Raw genomic sequence first — 24,470 nt, forward strand, 5'->3', positions numbered from 1 at the left:
TCAAAGTTGGTTTCTATTGTTTATACCAAGCATGTTAACTTGGTACAAATGGCTAGCGAAGAGAAAGACATACAATGCGTGCAGAAATTTTTGTTAACATCTGCTTCTTATATTTAAGAAGGCCTTTCTCCTGGGTGAGTAACTCTTATTTCCATATGTTTTAATGCTTATTATTAGTAGGAAAGAGGAAAATATGCCCCTTAACACTAAGCCTTTGCATTAAACTTCATCAAACTGATTAACAAGTTGTTCTAGGCCCTCAGGTAAAGATATATGAACATTTTTCCTTGTCTGTAAAGCTCACAGAAATACAGCTGCCAGTGCTAATTCAGCCACGTGAAATACACTTCTGGTGTTTTGAATTATACTGTGAGGAAATATCAAATTATTACTATTTTAAATGAAAAATACTATATGCTACATATATATTGGTTACTTAGGGGCCCCAAGTGGCTCTGACTAATAAACCCGGGCAATATATATGAGTCCAAAGGGAAACACTTTAGTTAGAATTAAAAGTGCGGCTCATATGGTCTTGCGACAGGAAATCTGAGGTATTTCCAAAACCTTCTGTTTTTCTTTAAAATAAAATTACACCACAAGCATAAAAATCAAGTGGTTTTTGAACACATTTTCAACCATAGGTATACACGCAATTAAAAAACAAGGTAGTGCGAGGTGGTAGGGAATGGAGAATGAACACATTACAGGCATTTCTGTAAAACGGGAATCTAAAGCCTGCCTCTATTTTTTTTGGCTATACCTACTGTTTTCCTCTACAACTGGAAATCGGACAACTATGATATGGTCTATTAGACTAACATAACATATAGCTATTGTTAAGATAAACATTACACAAAGATTCTCTTACTATCCTATACATATTAGCCTCTTGGAGCCTCCTGTGATAATTAGAGAATGAGGGGCACCTGGGTGGCTCAGTCGGGTAAGCGTCCAACTTCAGCTCAGGTCCTGATCCTACGGTTTGTAAGTTCAAGCCCCGCATCGGGCTCTTTGCTAACCGCTCACAGCCTGAAGCCTACTTCAGATTCTGTGTCTCCCTCTCTCTCTCTGCCCCTCCCCCGCTCACTCTCTGCCCCTCTCTCTCTCTCTCTCTCTCTCAAAAATAAATAAACATTAAAAAAAACTCTCAGGTATCTCTAAGGCCGGATTATCTTTGGAACCTCAGTGCCTAGTATCTACCAACTAGCCAATAAATATTTATTCAACCAAAAAATGAATCAATGAGTGAGTGAATGAATGACTACCTTGATGGCACTCTGAATAGCTAAGACCTAAGAAGTTTGATGAATAGGATTTGTGACAATCAAAGGAAGAAGAAGGAGATAAAAGGATGGATGTGATTTCATAAAGTGATAAAATATGTACTGTATATATGCTTAAGGGCAGCCAATGACCATGAATAATACATATAAATGATATTTATGAGTACAAAGGTAAGTGCATTATTTTCCCTAGAGGCTGGAACTACTTTTTCTAAGCCATTACTACCCTGATGGGTCAAAATGTTTTTTGGCACACACCGTAAGTTATAAAATGTGAACTATGTTATCTGTCAAATAGTAACAAAGTACAGTTTAACCTAGTAAGTGGTATCGACTCCTTCTGTGCCTCTATAATCCATTTATCTAAATCCTGCTTAGCTGGAGGATTACAGTTCTCATATATCTAAATAGCTCTTTCCAACGGTTAGACAAGTGGTTCATACATACAGTAAACCAGGCTGTACAAATCAGCTATCTAATTTCACAAAAGAAAGTAAAACTTTCACGTGACAGGTACATTTTCCTAGAAAGAAAAAGATACAAAGGAAGAAACTCACCATCGTGCCAAATTAAAAAAGTGTTCAAAGACAGATTATTTTCTGAGTCCCCCAAAGAAGAACTAGCCAAAAATTCTAAAGGAAGCAGCCAAAAGAACCACAAAAACACACCTGAATTCTCAACGGAGACTTCATAACAACAGGGAAGAGTTTGATGGAAATATACACCAGATCTTCAAATACGCACATGAGAAAGGAACACTAGAAAAGTAATTTTTAAAAAGCAGTGGTGGTATAGGTGGCTAAATGTACCACAAAATGGTTAAAACACAAATGCCAAAGATGTTATTGCCACAAGGTCCCATCAAATAAGAACAGAAGTAGGAATTTAACTAATAGCATCCACAAATAACTAGAACTTATTTACTGAAATAAATATACTTACTTGAAACAAATATAAACCTTCCTTAAGTTTTGGGAAAGTTCTTGCTAATCTCTGGCCTAACATTTGGTATATACCAGTTAGGAGAAGGAGTGGAGGAAACGAACATTAGTAGTCATGGACTCTTAAAGAAATTAGAAATGAGGGGGTGCTCGAGTGGCTCAGTTAGTTAAGCATCTGACTCCTGATACCAGCTCAGGTCATGACCTCTTGGCCACAGGATGGAGCCCCGCATTGGGCTTCGTGCTGAGCCTGGAGCCTGCCTGGGATTCTCTCTCTCCCGCTTTCTCTGCCCCTCCCCCACTCGTGTGCACATGCCCGTGAGCGCTCTCTCTCTCAAAATAAAGGAAAAAATAAAAAAGAGAAATGAGAAACCTAACTCAGCCGGAGTGACAAGGAGGTAAAGCCTCTTTCCCTTAGTCTTATGAAATAGAAGGTCTTTCTCTGTGGAAAAGTAAGATCTTGATCTCAATTCACAATGGTGTGCATACTATATTTGTCATAATCATTTATACTTACGACCTATGGTAATCAATAACTGAACTTGGGTTAATTTTTCTGATACAATCACCTACTTACCCTTAGCATAAGAAAGAAGGCTGCCTGATGATAGCTGTTTATAGTTTATATTTCGCTGATGCCATTGTTCCGTTGGAATCTATTGTAAATTAGTGATGTAATGCAAACTAACCACTAAGTTAATTCTTAATTTGTTAATGCCAGTTGCCAAAAGGTAAGACCAACTTCTAGCATCACCTATGTGTTTCAAATTTACCTGAAATATGTACAATGATCCTATCTGCAAGGTTCTAGAATAAGGGAAAAACCCTAAACCCTGCAAGTGAAGTCAAATGAAACAAAACTTCCAAAAAACACTGATAAGGTACATGATTCCATGGGAATCAGTGACACTGGACTTCTATGCCTTTTTTCTCCTTACGGGTCCTTTCCAGAAACAGATGCTAGCTATTTCTACATTACCTTTACTTTATAATATTCAACTTCTGACTTGCTTTCCCTAGAAAAAAAAACAAAACTAAGGAAGCTGATATTCTTCAAATTTCAATATTTTACGCTTTATTCGTTCAAATACGGAACTTAAAATTATGTGAGCTGTGATCAAGAGATGTATTAATTAGCAAGTAAAGTTATAAAATGTCTTAATGTTTCCAAATTGCTGGTTAGAGCGTGGACTCTACCATAAGCCTAGGCTCGAATCCCACACTGGCCACCTACCAGCTCTGTGACCCTGACCAAATTATTTAACCTCAGTTAATCCCCAGCTTTCCCAACAGCAAAATAAACAGAGCTAATAGTAGTCCCTACCTCACGGAGTTGCTGCTGGACCAGTTAATATAGCTAAAGCGCTTAGAATAGCATTCTCTATATAGGTGTTTGCTGTTGTTATTTAAAAGAAGCTGGGGGCGCCTGGGTGGCTCAGTCGGTTAGGCGTCCGACTTCAGCTCAGGTCACGATCTCACGGTCCGTGAGTTCGAGCCCCGCGTCGGGCTCTGGGCCAATGGCTCAGAGCCTGGAGCCTGCTTCCGATTCTGTGTCTCCCTCTCTCTCTGCCCCTCCCCCGTTCATGCTCTGTCTCTCTCTGTCTCAAAAATAAATAAAAAACATTAAAAAAAAAAAAAATTAAAAAAAAATAAATTAAAAAAATAAAAGAAGCTGAGAAAGGTATTGCACATATTTCATTTCATCTAAATGTCTCTTTTAAAACATCTGAAAGAAAAAAAAATATCTTTTCCTCCCTTCAAAACTCTCACAACCCTAATGGTCTTCACTTCTCCAGAAATTCTACATTACCTTGGATGATAAATATTTCCTAAAATGAAAAGCCACATAAATTTTCATCTCTTTCCTAACTCAATAAAACACAACTGTGTTAACTTTTAGGGAATTCTGGAATTTGGAGCATTCGGCAAATAATAAAATAGAATTACACAGTCTTAGACTGTAAATATTAAAATGCTCAGTCTTTCTCCCTTTGTCTTCAGTTTATTCTGTACTAAAAAGGGGGTATAAAATGGCCCCTAAAACCCTTCCACAATAGAAGTCAGTATGATTGAACCCCAATACTACCTTTATCACTTCCATAATAATAGAATACTGTTTTGCTGAGGGCACACCACCGTTTCTGCCATTCGAATCCCAGAAAGCTGTGATCTACAATAAAAGGGGAAAAGGAACAGTTTAAATACTATGTATTACATATATAGTATAAATGTAACACCGTTAAAATGAAAAATCTGTTAATGTGACTTCTAAGGTTTCTGCCAGCTCTAAAATTCTATGACTAATTAACTTATAGCTTCTTCTCCAAAGGACAAACAAACAAAACCAAAAAACAAAAACAAAGCTAAAAAGGAATAAAGTGAAGCAGAGATGGGACTGCGACACTTGTGGCTAACACACCTTCCTGACAGGGACAGTCAAAAGGACATCTGACTACACAGCTTTGAGAGAAGGGATTCATCTGGGTCTCCTTTTCTCATCTGTTATAAAAGGGTGGGGGGGAGAGGGGGGGGAGTTGACCTAGATGACTGCTACTATCTCCCTCAGCTTTAAAATTCAGCTAAGAGGGGCGCCTGGGTGGCTCAGTCGGTTAAGTGTCCGACTTCAGCTCAGGTCATGATCTCGCGGTCCGTGAGTTCGAGCCCCGTGTCGGGCTCTGGGCTGATGGCTCAGAGCCTGGAGCCTGCTTCCAATTCTGTGTCTCCCCTTCTCTCTGCCCCTCCCCCATTCATGCTGTCTCTGTCTCAAAAGTAAATATTAAAAAAAAAAAATTAAAAAAAAATAAAATTCAGCTAAGAAAACCAAGGGAAGCAAATGGAATATAAATAGAAAGGCCCAAGGGGACTACCTGGGAGAAAAGCAAAATGGTAATGAAGGGACTTTCTGTTTTCTGTTTCCCATATAATACCACCACCTCCATAGTCCATTTCCGTTATATGTTGGTGCTGAAAGAGCGAGACCATATGGTCAACTCCCAATTATCATGGCCAATGGAGAGGAACACTGAAGCAATAACAGAAAATGGCAGACAATATGCCAGGCTTGATCGGAATCATAGCAGACATGGTGTAAGCCAGGTCCACGTGTGGGATAACCTGCCACTCAGCTGGGTGGGAGAATGGTGAGAAATCCCATCCTTGAGAATACAGTCATGGCCCTCAGCCCTCCTCTAAGAGGCAGGAAACAGCTCCTGAATCATTTACAAATAATCAAGATTGGCAACCAGAAACCTGACCAAATGTTCTATTAAAAATCCTACAGAGCGGGGTGTCTGCGTGGCTCATTTGGTTAGGCATCCAACTTGTTGGTTTCAGCTCGGGTTATCATCTCATGAAATATGGGTTCAAGCCCCACATTGGACTCCACACTGACAGTGCAGAGCCTGCTTGGGATTTGCTGTCTCTCCCTCTCTCTCTGCTCCTCCCCCGCTCATTCTCTCTCTCTTGTTCTCAGAATAAGTAAACTTTAAAAAAAATTATATAGAACTAAAAACTGTATTTTGTGGTTTGGATAATGTTGTTCAGATTTTCTTACAGTCTTAAAACTCTTTAATCACCTAAAGAGAATATTGGCTCCACATGTATACTGCAAGCATCTTTTATGCAAGGATAAAGCCATTTTTTAAAGATTTTTCATTAGAATCTTACAGTTTACCTTTTCTGCGTTTCTCAAGGTAGCCAGCCTTTAAAACAAAAGGAAGGTCCTGTGCTGCAATTGGAGGAAACTGGTTTCCTGTAGGAAGTAGAAGAGGGGAAAAAAAGTAGTGAGTAATCCACCTTAGAAAAACCAAGTACCAGACTGCATTAGATTCAACATTCTTTTCGTTACCGAAATTATTTAAATTCGAGTCTATTAGCTTTGTCCATTCATAAACTTGTCCCTCTCCTATAAATCTCAAGAGCAAAAAAGTGCTCTGAGCTCCTATATTTTAATATATTATGCTCCTTCAAATACAGTAATATTATGTAGCTAGATAATCTCTACAGGGCAATACTTTACGATCTACCTTCTATAAGGAAACAATCGGGAAACCATTATCAATAAATGCCATAAACCCCTGAAAGAGAAGTTAGGAATTTTAAACAAATCACATATGCTTCTTTACATTTATATTAGATTAACTCTTCAAGGATTTTAATGCTTGTTGATTTTTACCTGTGTATCTCCATTCCTACCAAATAAATCATAAAATGATTTTTCCCAAAAAAATCAAATGCCAAAATTGGTTTCCCTAAATACATAGCAAATACTATCTCTTCTTGGTTGTACTCAAAGAGAAACCTTGTAGACATTCAACTGAATGCTTCAGGTTTTTCTAGGACATCTGAGAGTCCAAAACTAGGTTAAAAGATCTAAAAGAACTATCACAAACAAATATTAGATACCTACAAAAAAATGAAAAGATTAAGCCAAAAGTTAAGTCAATTAGAAATCATATATTCATGGTCATGCATAATAGGTTATTCAATAATTTCACAAGTGTTCAATATTTTTACAAACTTCATTAGAAATATAATACAGTTATCTCAGCATTTTACTAGAATTCTAACAAGTGAAAACAACCAATCCAATACAAGTTTTTGTGGAATACACCCAATGGAAAAAACATCAATATAGCTTATGATTTTTTTTAAAGTGTTTTTTTTAAAGGAAGGAAATTTATTATGTACAAATAGTAGGAAGTTTATTACGTACAGATTCATCACAGAATTACCAGGTTAAGTTTTTTGTTTTTTTAACAATAGTATAGGGATCGCAGTAATTATAAAATCAGATGTTTTTCTTCAAGAAATAATGTTTAAAATAAAGATATTTGTCTTTAAGAAATACAGCTTGAAACTAAACCCAAGGGGCACCATGGTGGCTCGGTCAATTGAGCGTCCAACTCAATTTTGGCTCAGGTCATGATCCCAGGGTCGTGGAATCCAGCCCTGTGTTGGGCTGCACACTGCACGTGGAGTCTGCTTAAGATTCTCTCTCTCCTCTCTCTCTTTCTTGCTCGCTCTTGCTCTCTCTCTCCCTCCCTCCCTCCTTGTCTCTCTAAAATTAATTAATTAAAGTACCAAGTTCAGTTCCCTGGCAGATCAATTTTACTCAATGACCAAAACAATTATCATTAAAATATACCTTTACACAGTGCACTGACGTTGAAATGTATATAAAATTTTAGGGAGAGCCAATGTAAACATCTGTGTAGTTGTTCAGTCAATGTATCCGTGTTTCCTTTTCTCAGAATAAATTTGATCCATACAAAGGTAAAAGTTATTTACTATAGTATTTTTGTATATAAAATAAAGATCACATAAAGAAATCTTATTTTTGTGAACAAGTCCTAGTCAACCACTAAATTAAAGAAGGTAACTATGGTTTGATTTAGGTGTTTAAAAAAGAAAAAAATAATGACTAATAGCACTTTTTTTTAACCTAGGCTACACTGACAAAAAGTAAACAGAAATATTGTATCGTATAGAAACATGAAATTCTAGCTAACATAAAATTATTTAGGAAAATTTTCTTTCTAAATAAGATTCCTGAAAATAAAGGATTCACTTTTCCAACTAGCAGGATCATAGTTTAATTTCTGTTGCTCTTTGCTTGTGCTCAGGCTTTTATATAATTGGGATGTAGAATTCTTAAGTCAACTACACAAAATCTCATTGCAAGAAGCATCATACGGGTGGCATTTCAGAATGAGAAGGCAAACGCATTCATTAAATATTTTAACACGATTATTGCATGTCATGAAAAAATTTACAAATGGTTTGTTCACAGTAGTAAAACCAAGAATATTCACTGCACACATCCTATAAATATTTCTGTATCTTTAAGATGATGGAAACAAACTCTAAAGCACTGTTCGTCTTAGATAAAATTAAACTGTAGAAGAAGAGGCCACTTTTCCATCTTAAGGTCTGATGCTGCTGCTTTAACTGGACATGGGAGGCATTAATTACTTCCACGTGGCTAATAAGGCTCACTGCAAAGTCGTCCCATGACTCTCTCACTTCCATTGGGGCATAATAAATGTTCTTCACATAAAAAATAAACACTCTAAATCCTAAGAGAAAACTTTTTTCTGAAGGGAAACAGGTGCCTTTAGCATAATTTTCCAGTTTAGAAATGTACTGGTCCAAAAAAAAAAAAAAGGAGGAGAGAAGAAAGAGGAGTAATAACATGAAAAGGGAATGAGAAGTTAGTAAGTGAATATACACATAACCTAGTGCTTTTGCTTAAAGATTTCCACCTGATAAATCACAATAAAATTTGATGTCACAAGCAATACTTATTATGAACTTCAATTTCATGTTTCTAATATAAAATCTTTTATGTCATTCCTAAAGGGGGAAAAAAATCAAGTTTTTCTGACTGAAATCTCATTTTCCTAAAGTTGCTATTTGTCCAATATCTAGGATTTGCTCAATGCACGTGTGAAGTTTTAAAGTGTATTTATTTATGTTTTTATATGCATTTATATGTGCATTAATGTGCACATGTGAATTTTTTTCAAAAAAGGTGTATTAATAGTAATCCCTTTAAGGACTTTAGATTTTAAGTTCTTAGAAGAACCATTTGAATTACTTGCATAGCACCATAACTATATAAACACTTCATACTTTTTAATGGTAGAAATTGAAAATTGGTAACAAGATATGACAAGTAGTAATTTCTCCTTAAAAAACATGCATTCTCACATCAGTTAGACTTCATATCACTACACCTACAACGGTCAACGGTATGTCACCATTGAAGAACATTCCGATTGATCCAAAGAGTTAAGAGTCTGCAAATGTAGGTACAACGATACACGAAGAAAAGGAAGGTAAAGCTAATATAAACCTGTCTGGCAGGCAACAACACAGAGCCGCTAAACATTTGCCAAACACCAAAATTACATTATCTCACTACAGGAAACTATGCAACATAGCCAATTACACAACAACAAATTCACAATTACACTGCCAGTTCTGTTTCACTATCAAAATTCATGCCGTGTCCCCGAAATCAGTTTAGCACGGAGCCTGAATCCTTTGGCACATAGTAGGCTTTTATTAAATGTTAGTTTTCATCATCACAAATAAATATCAGTACTACATGTTAGTGTAACTGTACCTATTAATACAAATGAAGGGGTTCCAATGTAAATGTAAGACTACTTAACAATGCCTAGAGAATTTTAATCAGAAAGATGGAAAAAAGCATGACTTGGTAACTGCATGAGTTAAGCATTATAGTTATTTTTAAAGCAGTTCAAAGATTTCCTTTTGGTTAGGTGAAAGTCAGTTGATGAAGAAATTATATTCTAACTAAGAGGAGAAAAAAAATTAACCCATTCTCTAGGGCAGCCTATTTATATGGCAGACAATTACTTCATAGGTTAAGTGGCCACAAGTTTTTGGTACTCTGAGACAATAAGCATATACTGACAAAGATTAGTTTCCTTTTTATAAAACGAGCACGTATTTCTTATATAATACTACTGGCTTTTCTAAAGCAGCTCAAAATATTAGACATTCCCTACAAGAATGGCCAAGGAATGGGCCTTTTTCCGATTTATAATTTGGGAATTTCAAACATGCAAAATGCTAACAAACAAGGTCACAATGAATTCAAATAAACAAGAATCAAGGGCCTACTATATTCCTAGCAACTCAGTGGGAAAAAGGCAGAAGTGGAATTTTCTTATACTTAGGGTGGTATTTTATTGACAGGGCCACTTTTAAAAAAAGATAACTCAAGAGTTCAAAAATTTGTCTGGAAAATTTTGCCTTAAAAATAAACTATGTAGATAGTAGACGTAGTATACCAGCAAGCTAAAGGAGTAGATTCTAGAATCTGAAAAAAAAATGGAGAATTCCAAAGTATTAAAATCAAAAACAAATTACTTAAAAACTAAGGTATTCCCCAATCTTAGCAACTTTATTATGTTATTGTTTTAACATTTTTCCTTGAATCTAAGAAGAAAAATACTTGAATGCTTAAATACCTGCAATGTATTTAAGAAGTTAAAGTTTTAACTACTTAACTAAAATTTTTCGAAGTGAAAAATAATTATTTCAACTTCAGAGAAAAATATGAATTTTCTTTTCTAGGAAGTATCACTTAGGTATATTTCACATTACTTTGGCTGGGTATAAAACCTATCTTAGCACTGTAAGGTAGACAGGTGCATTCCTGCAGAGAGGATAGGAAAAAGTGGAAAAATAGGTGTAGACCACAGAATGTTTTACTTGAAATACACCACAAAATGATTAACTCAGAAGAAAAGACTTTGAACATCCTGGGAATCCCTTCAGTAGAAAAGGGAGCGAGGGCGAGGAAGAGAGAGTGAGTTACGAGTTGGGGGGTGGGGAAGAGTTGAGGGAAGAGACAGGGCTGACCATCCTTTCTTTTTTGTACGTCTTTTCTCAAAATAATCTAAATAAACAAAATCTTGCTTAATTCACAATGTTGTCTGGCACTGAGTGTCTCAATGCACAATTCCTGGGCCTTCTCCAACACTACCATGTCACCTAATCCACTCCTCCTCTCTCTCTCTCTCTCTCTCTCTCTCTCTCTCTCTCACACACACACACACACACACACACACACACACACACACACACACACACTTGCAAGTATATCCCTGTCTGACACCTCTTTAAACACATTTATTTTTTTCTAAGACTTACAGTGAGGCACCATTTCTGAAGCACAATTTAGAGAGTTCTTTTTTTAATCTGTAGGAGTTCTAACTACTAAGTCCTGGAATTAACTTTTTATTTAGTTTCCTTCCTGCCTACCTAGCTCTTCATGTGGAACTATGAATAAGTGTCAAGAGATGAGAGTGCTTCAGAGACATTTTCAAAATAGACAACTGCTTCTCATTACCTTTTTTTATTTTTTGGTATGCAACTTTGGGGTCCAGTTTAAATGCTACACTTCTAAGGAATCCAAAGCCTCATTTTTACTATCTTATCAATAAATTATTATGATTTATGAGTTTTGCTGTGTTAATATGTTCACAGTTTTATGATTCTTCAATCTAGACTTCGTATAAAATCCCTGCTAGGTTTCTGAATATCACCTTTTACTGGTTTTGATTTACTCATCTTTTATTGGCTTTTCCCTTTTACTACTTAGCATTTGTATAGTTTTCAACATGAACATTAAACTTTCAATCAATATCATTTTTCCCCTCCACTTTTACACAACTGATTCCTCTTCCCTAATACTAGGGGGAAAAGGAGATATGTAAAAGACTGGTTTTGCTCATAAGAATTTTCACCCTGGAGTTTGGATCTTCATCTACTGTAACCACACAATGGGTTTTCCTTGAACCGCAAAAAGTTAAGGGCAAGTTCCTCAACAATATCTTTTATTCTCTCAATTTATATGAATAAAACATCCATGAGTTTGTCTAAATCTTTTAAAATTCTTCATTTTTGCCCAACAGTTGGGATATTGAGTTCCATGAAGTGGCTACCTCTTTGAAGGGATAGGGCTTCCTTTTGATCTCTTCTAAACTTTTATGTGATAAACTTTTTTAAATGCCTTGTCATTCCAGCAGTGCTAAATTTGATAAACAGACACCCTCCCCATTTTTTATAGAGCTATCCACTTAGTGATTACTTTATACTTAAAACACATATTAGGCTTCGATTTTCCAAAAATACTAATCATTTTCTCATTTCATGCTGGCAACACCCTCTTCTACCTTGATCAACTCAGGGGTTATTTTATTGTCTAGATTAACTTCTCTAGTTCAAGTTCATTTTTCTTTTCTTTTCTTTTCTTTTTAAGTTTATTTATTTTGAGAGAGAGAGAGAGAGAGAGAGAGAGAGAGTACACAAGCAAGGGACAACCAGTGAGAGGGGTGGAGGGGGAGAGAATCTCAAGCAGGCTCCACACTGTCAGTGCAGAGCCCAACACGGGGCTCATTTCCATGAACCATGAGATCATGACCTGAGCCGAAATCAAAGAGTCGGACACTTAACTGACTAAGCCACCCAGGTGCCCCTCAAGTTCATTTTTCTTAAGAAGCAGTCATCAGAACTAAGGTCTATTTTCAGATGTCAGTATTTCATCATTGTAATTTTCTGTAAAAGTAAAAAATGCTTTCCTCTTTGTTTCCTGTATTTTTCCAAATGATGTCCAGTATCTTGTAGCAACTTCTGGCTGCGTGAAGGGTACACTGAGTACTTAGCTTTAGGACACAGTCTATAAATGAGCTTCATTCAGTTCCCAGAGCTATTACTGGCTCAGAACTCATTATTCCACAAGTACAAGTTAATTATGTTTTACTTAACATTTGCACAAACGTTAGATTACATTTTCCCTGTTTCTAGAGAATATATAATAGACACAAAGACACACATACACACAAAAATAGATACAAAGACATAGAGTTGCTGACACTTTTTTCTTATTCTAAAAAAACTTTTACAAAATTTCACTAGTATACCTGTAAAATAAAACAAAGCAAAACAGAAAGTCTATCTCCTAGCAAGGGAGAGAAACCTAAATTTAACTTGGATATAAATATTAAATAAAATGGTTTTATGCTATAGCAGCCAGCTAGAGTAGTTTTACATTGATACTGATTTTAAGATGCGTGCTATAGGTTAGAGAGGTCTGTAATGACATCCCAGCACTGCAAATCTGTGACCTTCCTTGGGTCACTAAGCCTCTCTGGGTTATCAGTTTTCTCATCTAAAACATGAAAAAAAAACCACACAAATAAAAAACAAACAGATCATATCATCTCTAAGGCCCTCCCAATCCTAGGATTCTATTAAACATATCCACATTAATGTTTTTCTTGTTCTTTCGGTAACAAATGGCCAAGGACCAAGATGGGTTCAACTTTCAAAGATATCAAATGTGGAAACTGTACGTCACATATTTTTTGTAGAGGAACTGATAACTTTCTTTAGATCTAGCAAGGAATTATTTTCTGTCCTTTCACAGGTTTGATTTCTAGCTAGAATCTTGGCCTGGAATACCTGTGAAAGAAAGATATACATTAAATATTTTTCATATCCTAATAATTCTCCCCTCCACATATAAAATTTGGAGTTTCAAATCATTTTAATCAGTGTTTTTAGTGGCAAAAAGAAAATTATTATGTGTTCAATGGACATATCAAACAACAATAACCTTTAAAAAAAAGAATCACTACAGTAACTAAAATAATTGTTAAGTATGTTAGCCTAGCATGCTCCTTTCACAGAGCTTGTTTTCTCCCTTCCCATTATTACTTTTTTCAGAAAGGACTAACCAATGAATATGCTAGTACTGGTGATCTCTAAGACTAACAATATTTCTTTAAAAAAAAATAGGCTCGGGGTGCCTGGGTGGCTCAGTCAGTTAAGCATCTGACTTCAGCTCAGATCACGATCTCAGGGTCCGTGAGTTTGAGCCCCGCATCGGGCTCTGTGCTGACAGCTCAGAGCCTGGAGCCTGCTTTGGATTCTGTGTCTTCCTCTCTCTCTGCTCCTCCCCCACTCGTGCTCTGTCTCTCTGTCTCTCAAAAGATAAATAAATATTTAAAAATTTTTTTAAAAAAAGAAAAAAAACAGGCTCATATCATGCTTAGACACAAAAATGGTCAGCTTCCTATTCTTAAGACCACAGAATTCCCAAGGAGATTAAGCCTTGGGGACAAGGCTTTGAAGACTGATACAGTGGCCCATGGGATGACACTGGGGGGCAAAAGCAGAGGCTGCAACTCACAGGTTTGCCATCTGTTAGTCTCTCCACCCCTTTGTAAAGTGCCAAGTCACTCTGAAAGCCACCAAGCAAAAACTGAATAACAATTAGGGTAATTTTATTTTAAGGTCAGCTGACTGGCAACCTTATTCCACCTGCAATCTTAATTCCCGCTTGCCAAGTAACATATTCACACATTCAAGGATAAGAATGTGGACTTCTCTGGGGGGCTAGTATTGTACCTACTGTATCCCTCATTACACATACCAATTGGCTACTGGTTTTATATGCGTGTGTGTGTGTGTGTGTGCATGCGTGTGTGTGTGTGTGTGTGTGTGTGTGTATATAATATCCACCTATATCTTAATCATCTTCTGTCACAAAAATTAAACTCAGAAAAAAAGCGCCACCTTTTAAAAAAGTCTCTGATATACAAATACTTTGAGAGAATGAGATACAAGCTTAAAATGGAATATACTTTTTCCTTCAGTTAAAAGTAAAATTCTAGGGGCGCCTGGGTGGCTCAGTCGGTTGACCGTCTGACTTTAGCTCAGGTCATGATCTTGCTGTCTGTGAGTTCAAGCCCTGCGTCGGGCTCTGTGCTGACAGCTGGGAGCCTGGAGCATGTTTCAGATTCTGTATCTCCCTCTCTCTCTGTCCCTCCCCAACTCATCTTCTGTCTGTCTCTCTCTGTCAAAAATAAATAAACGTTAAAAAATTAAAAAATATATATAAATAAATAAAAATAAAATTCTAAATATCACAATTTTCACAGATACTCTACATAATATAAAAGATATACAATTATGAACTGAATTTTAATTTGATGGTCATCTTTAACACAAAAAGGCGCCCCTAATCTGATTTTGCATCTTAGAATTGTGGTTAAAGCCTTGGGTCTTGGATTCAAATTGCAGCTTGACCATTAGCCCCGGGGCTTAGACAAGTTACTCGATTTTGTTACCTTGACTTTCCCAATCTTTGAATATAAGTAATAATGGAGAATTACTGTGTAGACTTAGTAGGGTAGCACTTAAGATAACTCGAAGACATGTTAGTTCTTCTTATTATTATTACTGTAAATCGCAATTCAAATTTGCCAAGTCCAGTGTTCCATACACAAGAAAACAAGAAAGCTGAAATGATAAAACAACTACAATAAAATATGAAAGCCAAATACCTCTTAACAATGCCAATTTCTTTCCAGCTGTAGCTATTTGGCAAAAAAAAAAAAAAAAATGATGCATGAAAAAAATATTTGATGGTATTGTACATAGTAAAGATTAGGATAAATGAAAAGAAACACTCCATTCACTTGTTAAATAAATATTTGCCAGTGTATATTACATGCCAGGCCATTTTCTAAATATTACCTAAGGTAGGCAGCCAGGAAAAATAAACTGAACCTCACTGAAAACTTGTTGAAAGCATTTTTTTAAAAAGTCAAAGAACTTACGTATAAAATTTAATAAATAACTAAAATTGGTCTTCCTCCTTCCTTCCCTATACTACCTCTGTATGAAACACAACATTTGCCATATCCTTAGACTATAAGTTCTAAGCATTCTTTTTTTTTAAAGCATCATAATTTAAATAGCAAATACATATAAGCAAATATTGGCATGGTTCAGTAAGGTAATAACAATTGCAACAACTAACACTTTTTAAGCCTTAATCACTAGTTAAACATGATACAGTCATCATCTCATTTCCTTCCCACATTGCCCCAAGAAGGAGGCATTATCAGTTGCATGTTACTAATGGGAAACCAAGGTCACACACAGTGAGCAGTGGAACCAGGACCTCCAGGTCCGTCCATCAAAGCTTCCCTTCCCTGAAATGCTATGTTCTATCATTGATCAGATAAGTGAATGCCATCTACGGGAAACTGTATAAGAAAACAGCATTGAACTACTACTCTACAGCATTAAAGTAATCACAATTATTTACAGTTAATTCCTTAACAGTAACAGAATGATATATTTAAAATACTTAATTTAAAATTCTAGGATATCTCTTTCATTTTCTACAAGATTTTAGAGAAGTCAATTTTGCTTCCCAAAAATGTCTTTAAAAAGACTCCCATTCTAGTTTAAACACACACACACACACACACACACACACACACACACACACACACAACAAGGAACAAATCAGAAAAGGGAAAACAGACATGTATAGAAGGAAAATGAGATTCTTTTATGTGACTAAAAGAGGTATCTAACAAATTACACAAAAATAAGAAATGAATATAATTAAGGGGCGCTGGGTGGCTCAGTTGGTTAAGCGTCCGACTTCGGCTCAGGTCACAATCTCGTGGTTTATGAGTTCAAGCCCTGCACCGGGCTCTGTGCTGACAGCTCAGGGCCTGGAGACTGCTTCAGATTCTGTGTCTCCCTCTCTCTCTGCCCCTCTCCTGTTCGTGCTCTGTCTCTCTTTCAAAATAAATAAACATTAAAAATTTTTTAAAAAAATTAATACAATTTAGACTGAATTCTTTAGCTCCTTCCCATTCAAGTATGTTCTATTTTCCCATAGGCCATAGGACAATTTTTTTTTGCAACTGTTTAATGCTGTGAGCTTTAAACTATAAATTTTTGGGGTGCCTGAGTGGCCCAGTTGGTTAAGCATCTGACTTCAGCTCAGGTCATGATCTCACAGACTGTGAGTTCAGGTCCTACATTGGGCTCTGTGCTGACAGCTCAGAGCCTGGTGTTTGCTTCTGATTCTGTATCTCCCTCTCTCTCTGCCCCCTCCTGCTCATGCTCTCTCTCTCTCAAAAATAAATAAACATTAAAAAACTGTTTTTTAATTTTTAAAAACTATAAAATTTTGCAATTATTTTCAGAATACGAATAACATTTTTCTAATTTGTAACATTCTCTAAGTTCATTTTTATTCATTTATTTTTCCTATTTGTGTACAAAACTTTAGAGCCATTCATAATATAAGGATATATCTTAAGTGTCTGAAATAGGAATATGCAGTTAGAACGTCTTCCATATTATATAATATAATAAAGCATATGTATATGTTTTTACTCTGAAGAAAGAGAACACGTATATAAACAATTGTCATTCTATTCCCATCTCCCAAAAGAACCTTATTACTGAGGGGTGGTTAAAATAAGTAAAAAATATCTAGTATGAAAACTATCAAATACGAAATTATTCTGAAATAAGGTTCTGCTTATGGCTCTACTCTGATTGATTACTAAAATGGGCTCGATTACTAAAGTAAATATATCCCCAAACATTCTCCATGCTTTAGTATGTATTACCTATTTTCATTTAAGAAGAGAACTCCTTAATTCTTATTTAAATCAAAAGGGCTTTGGCATTTAATCTGTTCTGCCATTCAAAGTGTTAAAGTATCCTCTTAAAACACATGGATGTTCCCTTTCCTCCCTTCCTTCTTCCCTTCCTCCCTCCCTTCCTTCCTTCCTTCCTTCCTGCTTTCCTTCCTTCCTTCCTTCCTTCCTCTCTCTCTCTCTCTCTCTCTCTCTCTCTCACACACACACACACACACACAATTTATCTTCCTTCCATCTGAAACAAGTCTTTCCTTAAGTCTCTTTCTTCAATATAGGTATGAAATCAATACATTTTTATCTATTATTGTTTATTTAATAACACACTGCTTCATTCCCCTCCAATAAAGCATCTTACAGGCATTTGTACAGATAACATTTGGCATGGATATTAAAGCAAATAGGAGAAAATTGTGTATATACAGAGAGGAAGCAACTACCTGAATTAAAAAATGTTAAAGTTAAGTTTCTGTTGAAAAATCTCCTGCTAGCCTTATGGGTTTTCCTTCTAAGGTAATGATTTAAGAAAATCTAAATGAAGGGTATAATAGGAATTATTTGTACTATTCTTGAAACTTTTCTATAAATGACATTATTTCAAATAAAAAAAAGTAATAAATCAAGACAAAGCTAGGAGTCAGGGTAGAACACAAAACAAGTTGGAACTACAAAGTCATTTACACACAGCAGGAGGGGGCCAAAAACTCAGTTATACGCTTTATAACAACCAACATGAAGCAGGAAATAATAAATTATGTGATTCATTGCCCATTAGATAAATACAGATCATTGCTCAGGGAGGAATATACAACCACTGTTCCCGGTTCCTGGTACTAGAATGAGAAAGAAATTTTTCCCATGTGCTCTCAATGTCCTCAATAACATTGTTACAGTAGGTAAAATAAAAGTTTCACAGGGCTGCTTTGTATAACATCACTCATGTCAAGCCAACAGCAAAATGCCAAAGCAAAATTTACTAAAAGTAATTCTACCGAGCACAAACCTGGTAGCCCAAGTACAAAGCTCTCCAACAGCTTTGTTAAACTCAAGGATAAGACCATAGAATACCTACAGGAATAGACACCTTGCACATTTTTCAGACAATCTTTCCAAAACACTATTTGTCTTCGTCAAACTTCTGGTAAATATTAAATCCCAAGCAGAAGATATGATCCCTGCAAGAAGCCAACACAGCTTTTATGTTACTGCTTAAGAGCCCTATCCCTTAACAATCAGCCAAGCTGGTAGTCATGTTGTGATACTTTTATTTATAAATTTACATATAAATTTATGAAGTATAACAGCTTTACGGGGACATATACCTGGATGAAGGTCACCTTAACACAAGAACAAATCAGCACTTGCTCATAAAAGTTCTACCTCAGTGCCAGAATAATTCTAGCATGCAAAAAGTTTAAGCATATGCCTACTGCACATAAACAAAACATCCACAGAACAACATGTTCCTGAGAATGATAAAATGCCCAAGTCTACTCTTTAGTATGTACCGGTGATAATATGTACACCTGGATAACTGCAAGAGCGTTGTTATCTATGAAACGGAGTAAATCACCGAAGAATACACATGGAAACTTCAATATTAGAAGAGTTGATGTGTAGCATTTTTTCCTAGTGCCTGCAAATAAAAATACACCACACGCTTAATGCTTTCTGATCATTAACTTCAGACGGGAGTAACTGCTAACAGCCATATGTGAGACTGGCCAGGGAGAGAGACATTTCTATGGCACCACTTACAATGTTGGGCTGTATTCATACGTTCGTCTTTTTCACTAGCCTTTGAGTAAGAGATCGTAAGACGGTGCTTCTCCAACGAGTGTGCAGCAACATTACCAAGGGTACTTACTTACAATGCAGAAGTACAATTTTGAAGTAAAGTACCTACATTGCTCTTAGTGGTGCGTTTTTTTTAAACTTCATTTAATACTTGTCTTATAGGATTTTAAACACATGCTCTAAGATCATGTTCAATGCAAAATCAAAGGAATGTCAATAAGTAGATAAAATACAGTTCTGAGACCGGCACAAGACTGAAAACAGAAAAGGGAAGGGCCAGATATGTAAATGCCCAGGAGGAGAAGGATTTTTATTTATAGAGTATCTAACTTTTGAATCATTAAAATGATTTTATAAAAATGTAATTCTTCTCTCACCAAAGAACTGATGAGGAAATTAAGAATGAGAAGCAGGAGAGCAGGTGAGGGCGACCCCAACTGGGAGCAAAGAGGTCATCCTCCTTTTCGCTTACTCACCACCTTACTGCCGACTTCCACAGTTAGTAACACTCCAGCGCGGTCCTGAACTTTGTAACAACCAACATAAAGCAAGAGATACGATAAAAAGGAGACCAAGAAATTGGGACAGAACAGAGAGTATGAAAAGTGCCCATTTTTAGTTATGTGATTTCAGCCTATTTTTCAAAAATTAGTATCCACGATGTAAAAAAAATCACCTGCCAAAAATAGAAAGCCGTGTCTATTCTGAGTTAGACATCATAAGGCGATCCAGGACTCTGTTCATTGCACACACTATCCCAGCCCCGGGGTTCACAGAGCTGACACAACTTGACCATCGGAGCTCCCCTTTTGCCCAGTTCAGAGCCGTCAGTCATTACCAGAACAATTTCACCACTGAAGTGTCAGTTTTTGATTCAAATTAAAAATGTCACATTAGGGGTGCCTGGGTGGTGCCTGACTTTGGTTCAAGTCATGATCTCGCGGTTCGTGAGTTTGAACCCCGCGTCGGGCTCTGTGCTGACAGCTGGGAGCCTGGAGCCTGCTTCGGATTCTGTGTCTCCTTCTCTCTCTGTCTCTCCCCTGCTTGCACTTTGTCTCTCTCTCTCTCTCTCAAAAATAAAGATAAAACACTAAAAAAATGTCAAAGTAAAACTTTGAAAAGGAGCCTCATGGAATAAAGTGTGTGCTGGCAACATGCAACAAGGGACTCAACTTCGTGCAAACAGACGGTCTCCGCAACCTCGCGGGAGCGCCAGCGCGACTGTGGCCTCTCCTTGCAGTGGGGGTGCCAACAGTTACCGCGGGGGATTGTAAGCCTGTAAAACAGTCTGACTCTGAATCCGTACTTTGTTCATGAATATTTGAAGCACACAGTGATCTCTTATAAACATAGGAAAAGACTTCAAATCCAAAAAATATACATCCCACTGCAAGTCCATATGAATAAATGATATGACACAACTTACTCAAAAGCAATCCAGATATGGCAAGCTCTTATGAAAAGATATTCCATTACATGTTTTCTACAAAGTCAGCCTATAATTAAATCATGTATGAAGAGACCATGATGTATATTCTCACCATAAAAACATTTATACATACACCATGTTACATCTACCTTCCCAATAATGAGATAATAGTTATTAAACAAATCAATGAACTCAATTAAGTTCCCTTCATCTGGATATCCCCAAGCCTCATGCAAGACTCAAAGTTCTAATGTATTTTTTTTTAATACCAAAATATGTTACATAGAGAAAAATAACTGTTGGGGTGCCTGGCTGGTCCAGTTGGTATAATATGTAACTCTTGACTGGGGATTCTGAGTTCAAGCTTCATGTTGGGCATAGAGCCTACTTAAAAAAAAACAGAAAGGAAAAGAAATAGCTCTTATAAATTCCTCACAGCATGTTAAACTATGGAAATTTGACTCTCGGTCCAATGATCTCTTACCAAACACTAGAAATCAAGTATAGTATTACAATTCCATACATGGTTAAAAATTAAGACAACCATTAATTTGTCAAATGATGATTTTTTTCAAGGGGTGGGTAGGAAAAATATTTGCATGGATGTCACAATAGACAATGAACTCCCACAAATCAATAAGAAAAGATAAACAGTTTAACAGAAAAACAGGTGAAGAATACGAACCAGGCAATTCACAGAATAAGGACAAAGGCTAATAAACATGAGAAAAGATAGTATTTACTGATTTACTGGCTTTCCCCTGGCTTTCCTCACCCTTAATAGAATGTATGTCCTGCGAGCTCGGAGACTACACTGTCTTGTCTACTGTGTATCCCTAAGTGCCAAATTAGTGCCTGGGACACACAGTAAGTGCTCATTAAATTTTGATGAATGAATGAACAAACTTCACTAAAAACTAAAGAAAACAAACTAAACCAGGATACTGCTTTTAACTTGTGAGACTGGTAAAAACTAAAAAGATTAATAACATCAAACAGTGGGGGACGGGGGGTGACCCGAATGGCTCAGTCGGTAGAGCATGCCAATTCTTGATCTTGGGGTCGTGAGTTCCAGCCCGAAGTTGGGCATAGAGATTACTTAAAAATAAAATCTTTAGAAAAAACAGTGGGGAGAAAAAAAAAAACAACAGTGGGGAGGATGGGAAGAGATGATACTCTCATGTACTACTTGTGAGAATGTAACTTCCTACATTTGGGTGCATGAGAAGTTGACAATTATCTTAAGAATTCACCTCCTAAGAATCTACCCTAAAAAATCAAGCACAGGTTCATAACGGTATATGTGCCAAAACAGATACTGAAACACAATTTGTGACAACAGAAAAATGGAACATATCTGGCAAGAAAGACATTTTGAAACTGTCTTAAATAATGCTTATTATTTAAAACATGCATATGTAGATCTATGTTTGTTAACGTGGTAAGATAGATACTAATGTAGAAAGGTGATGGTGATACTTTTTTCTTTTTTTGAGTGAAATGTCGCAAGGACCACAAAGTACCAGAGACATCACTACAAGCATGAAACCTACAGACAACACAATAACTCTAAACCCATATCTTTCAATAATAACACTGAATGCAAATGGACTAAATGCTCCAATCAAAAGACACAGGGTATGAGAATGGATAAAAAAAACAAGACTCATCTATTTGCTGTCTACAAGAGACTCAGGTTGGGATGATCGTGATACTTAAGTGAAAATATAAGGCATAGAATAGTATGTACAGTGATATCCCATTTTTAATATTAAAAATCTGACTTGATATTCATTCTAGCACACACACATTTGTACAATTCTGTCTGAAGAACATATTCAGAATGACAAATAGTTCTTCTAGGGATTTTTTTTTTTTTTGGTGGAGGATACAGCATTTTGTTTGCATTACATTTATAAGTTCACATAATAGAATTTTTAAGTGAAAACGAAAAAAAGAATGTCTACATGTTTTTAAGTAATTTAAATTATATCTATTTATATTATTTAAATCATAGCTAGAAAAGCTTTAACCACTGATCTAAAAGATTTAGTTTAATCAATTATGGTAAGATAATACAGCCTGAAAACAACCCTCTCAATTCATATGAAGGTATTACACTTTGAGAATGTTCACGTACCTGGCTATGAACGTGAGAATGACCACGTACCTATTCTTCAAGTAGGCCATGTCTCACATATCTATACAAGCTTCTGCGTGGCCCAGAATGTGCTACCTCTCACCTTTCTTCACGATGCCACCCCTCGCCACCTTCATTGCCTAGAAAGCTGCCAGCTCACCCTTCAAGATACAGCTCAACTCTGGAAAGCCTTCCCATTGCAACATAATGCAACATTTGCAAGAAAATTGGATTTCTTAAAAAAGATTAACAGAAAATATTTTCTCTTATAGAGATCATTCTAATTCTTAAACTACTGATTTTTTAGTGTTGTAAAAAAGGCCACTTAAGTGAAACAAATTAGTCATTGATTATTTTTTTAAACATTTTTTTAAATGTTTATTCATTTTTGAAAGACAGAGAGACAGAGCACAAGCAGGGGTGGGGCAGAGAGAGGGGGACACAGAATCTGAGGCAGGCTCCAGGCTCTGAGCTGTCAGCACAGAGCCTGATGTGGGGCTTGAACCTACGAACCGTGAGATCATGACCTGAGCCGAAGTTGGACGCTTCACCGGCTGAGCCACCCAGGCGCTCCAGGCATTGATTATTAATTATCCAGATATTTCTGTGTTTTCTAAACAAACTATTGAAGATTATAGAAACAAACTTGAAGAAAAAGCTTCAAGACAAATCTTGTTCTGGGAAAAATACTGATGGATTCTTAGAAGTCCACATGTACTAGGCATGCTCTTGGTTGGAAAAGAAACATTTACAATGGATTTAAATTTTTTTTTCAAAATGAAATAATCTAAATTTGGGGGGGGGGATACAAAAATAACAGAATAATGTATTTTTTGTTCTGTTCAACTTAAATGCCTTCAAACTGATTCATGCAAAACTATGCACAAAAATAATTGTGCCAGGCTAGAACTGGTATTCCAAATTCCACCTGGAAAATGGATTTTATGGCTATACTATAAACTTCAAAAATCCTGAAGTTTTAATAGATAGGCTGACACAGCCTTAACCATAACAGTTCTAGCAACTGCTGCTATAATAAATCTGTCTGTTTCTGTAATGCCTATGACAAATCCATTAATATGAATGATGCACATTTCACATAGCACACCGCACAGCAACTGCACAAGTTAGGTCATTTCCATTCTGAGTAGCAAAATCAGTAATCAATATTTGTAAAAGCAGCAGCTAATCCTTTGTAAAATCACTGGTTCAGTGATTGAAGAGTTTGCTCAATCTACACAGTTAATCCCTCTTCATCTGCTGAACCCTCTATTTATCCCGGCCTCGCATAGCGCTAGAGCTATGGCAGATTAATACATCTCCACACGTTAAACATGACCTGACAACTGACACAGGTTATTGCTGACGGGATAAGCTCTACAAACACAGGCCTTTTCAAAAGGAAGCTTAAAATTAACATTCAGAATCCCAAAGTTTACAAATGGGCTCACCACTACCCATTCCCAGCTCGTCGCCTGATTTATTGAGCTCATGCTCCTCCGGAAATAGATCCCTATTTTTGGTTTGAAAAGTCTTGTGGTGGATTCCAGAATGCCTCTTCATAAAGCATGTTGTGTTATTAATTTTTTAGGTCAAGGTAAATAGAAGCTTTCTGGCCAGGGAAAGAGGATCATACGTACAGAACCATTTGGAGAATTCTTATATATGAAGTACAAGTTCTCAGCTAATGGTACTCCAAAGTTCTACACTTGAAGAAAATCTCAAAAAAAAAAAAAAAAAAAAAAAAGCATTTGGATGGAAATAAAGATACATTTTTATAGATATACCTGACTGACAGTATTATAAATAAAGTGTTCTGTGCTAACAGAAAGATACTATAAAATTATGAGATAAAAAAGT

The 24,470-nt window shown here is 36.3% G+C and overlaps 1 protein-coding gene across 4 annotated transcripts in view; it reads right to left on the bottom strand.

Moving 5' to 3' along the window:
- Positions 1-24,470, bottom strand: part of SKAP2 (src kinase associated phosphoprotein 2) — a 198,021-nt gene that overhangs the window by 82,339 nt on the left and 91,212 nt on the right. For all 4 annotated transcript variants that reach the window (XR_006197434.1, XM_042920704.1, XM_042920698.1 and 1 more), the window contains exons 5-6: positions 5,901-5,978; positions 4,314-4,397 (exon numbers count right to left, since the gene is read on the bottom strand). Coding sequence is in view for 3 of the 4 variants with exons in the window: in XM_042920704.1 (XP_042776638.1) it covers positions 4,314-4,397; positions 5,901-5,978 (162 nt within the window). In the remaining variant the exon portion in view is untranslated. The remainder of the gene's footprint in view (positions 1-4,313; positions 4,398-5,900; positions 5,979-24,470) is intronic.

The sequence above is a fragment of the Panthera leo genome, chromosome A2 (assembly GCF_018350215.1).
Source record: "Panthera leo isolate Ple1 chromosome A2, P.leo_Ple1_pat1.1, whole genome shotgun sequence".
In the NCBI taxonomy this organism is placed as follows: Eukaryota; Metazoa; Chordata; class Mammalia; order Carnivora; family Felidae; genus Panthera; species Panthera leo.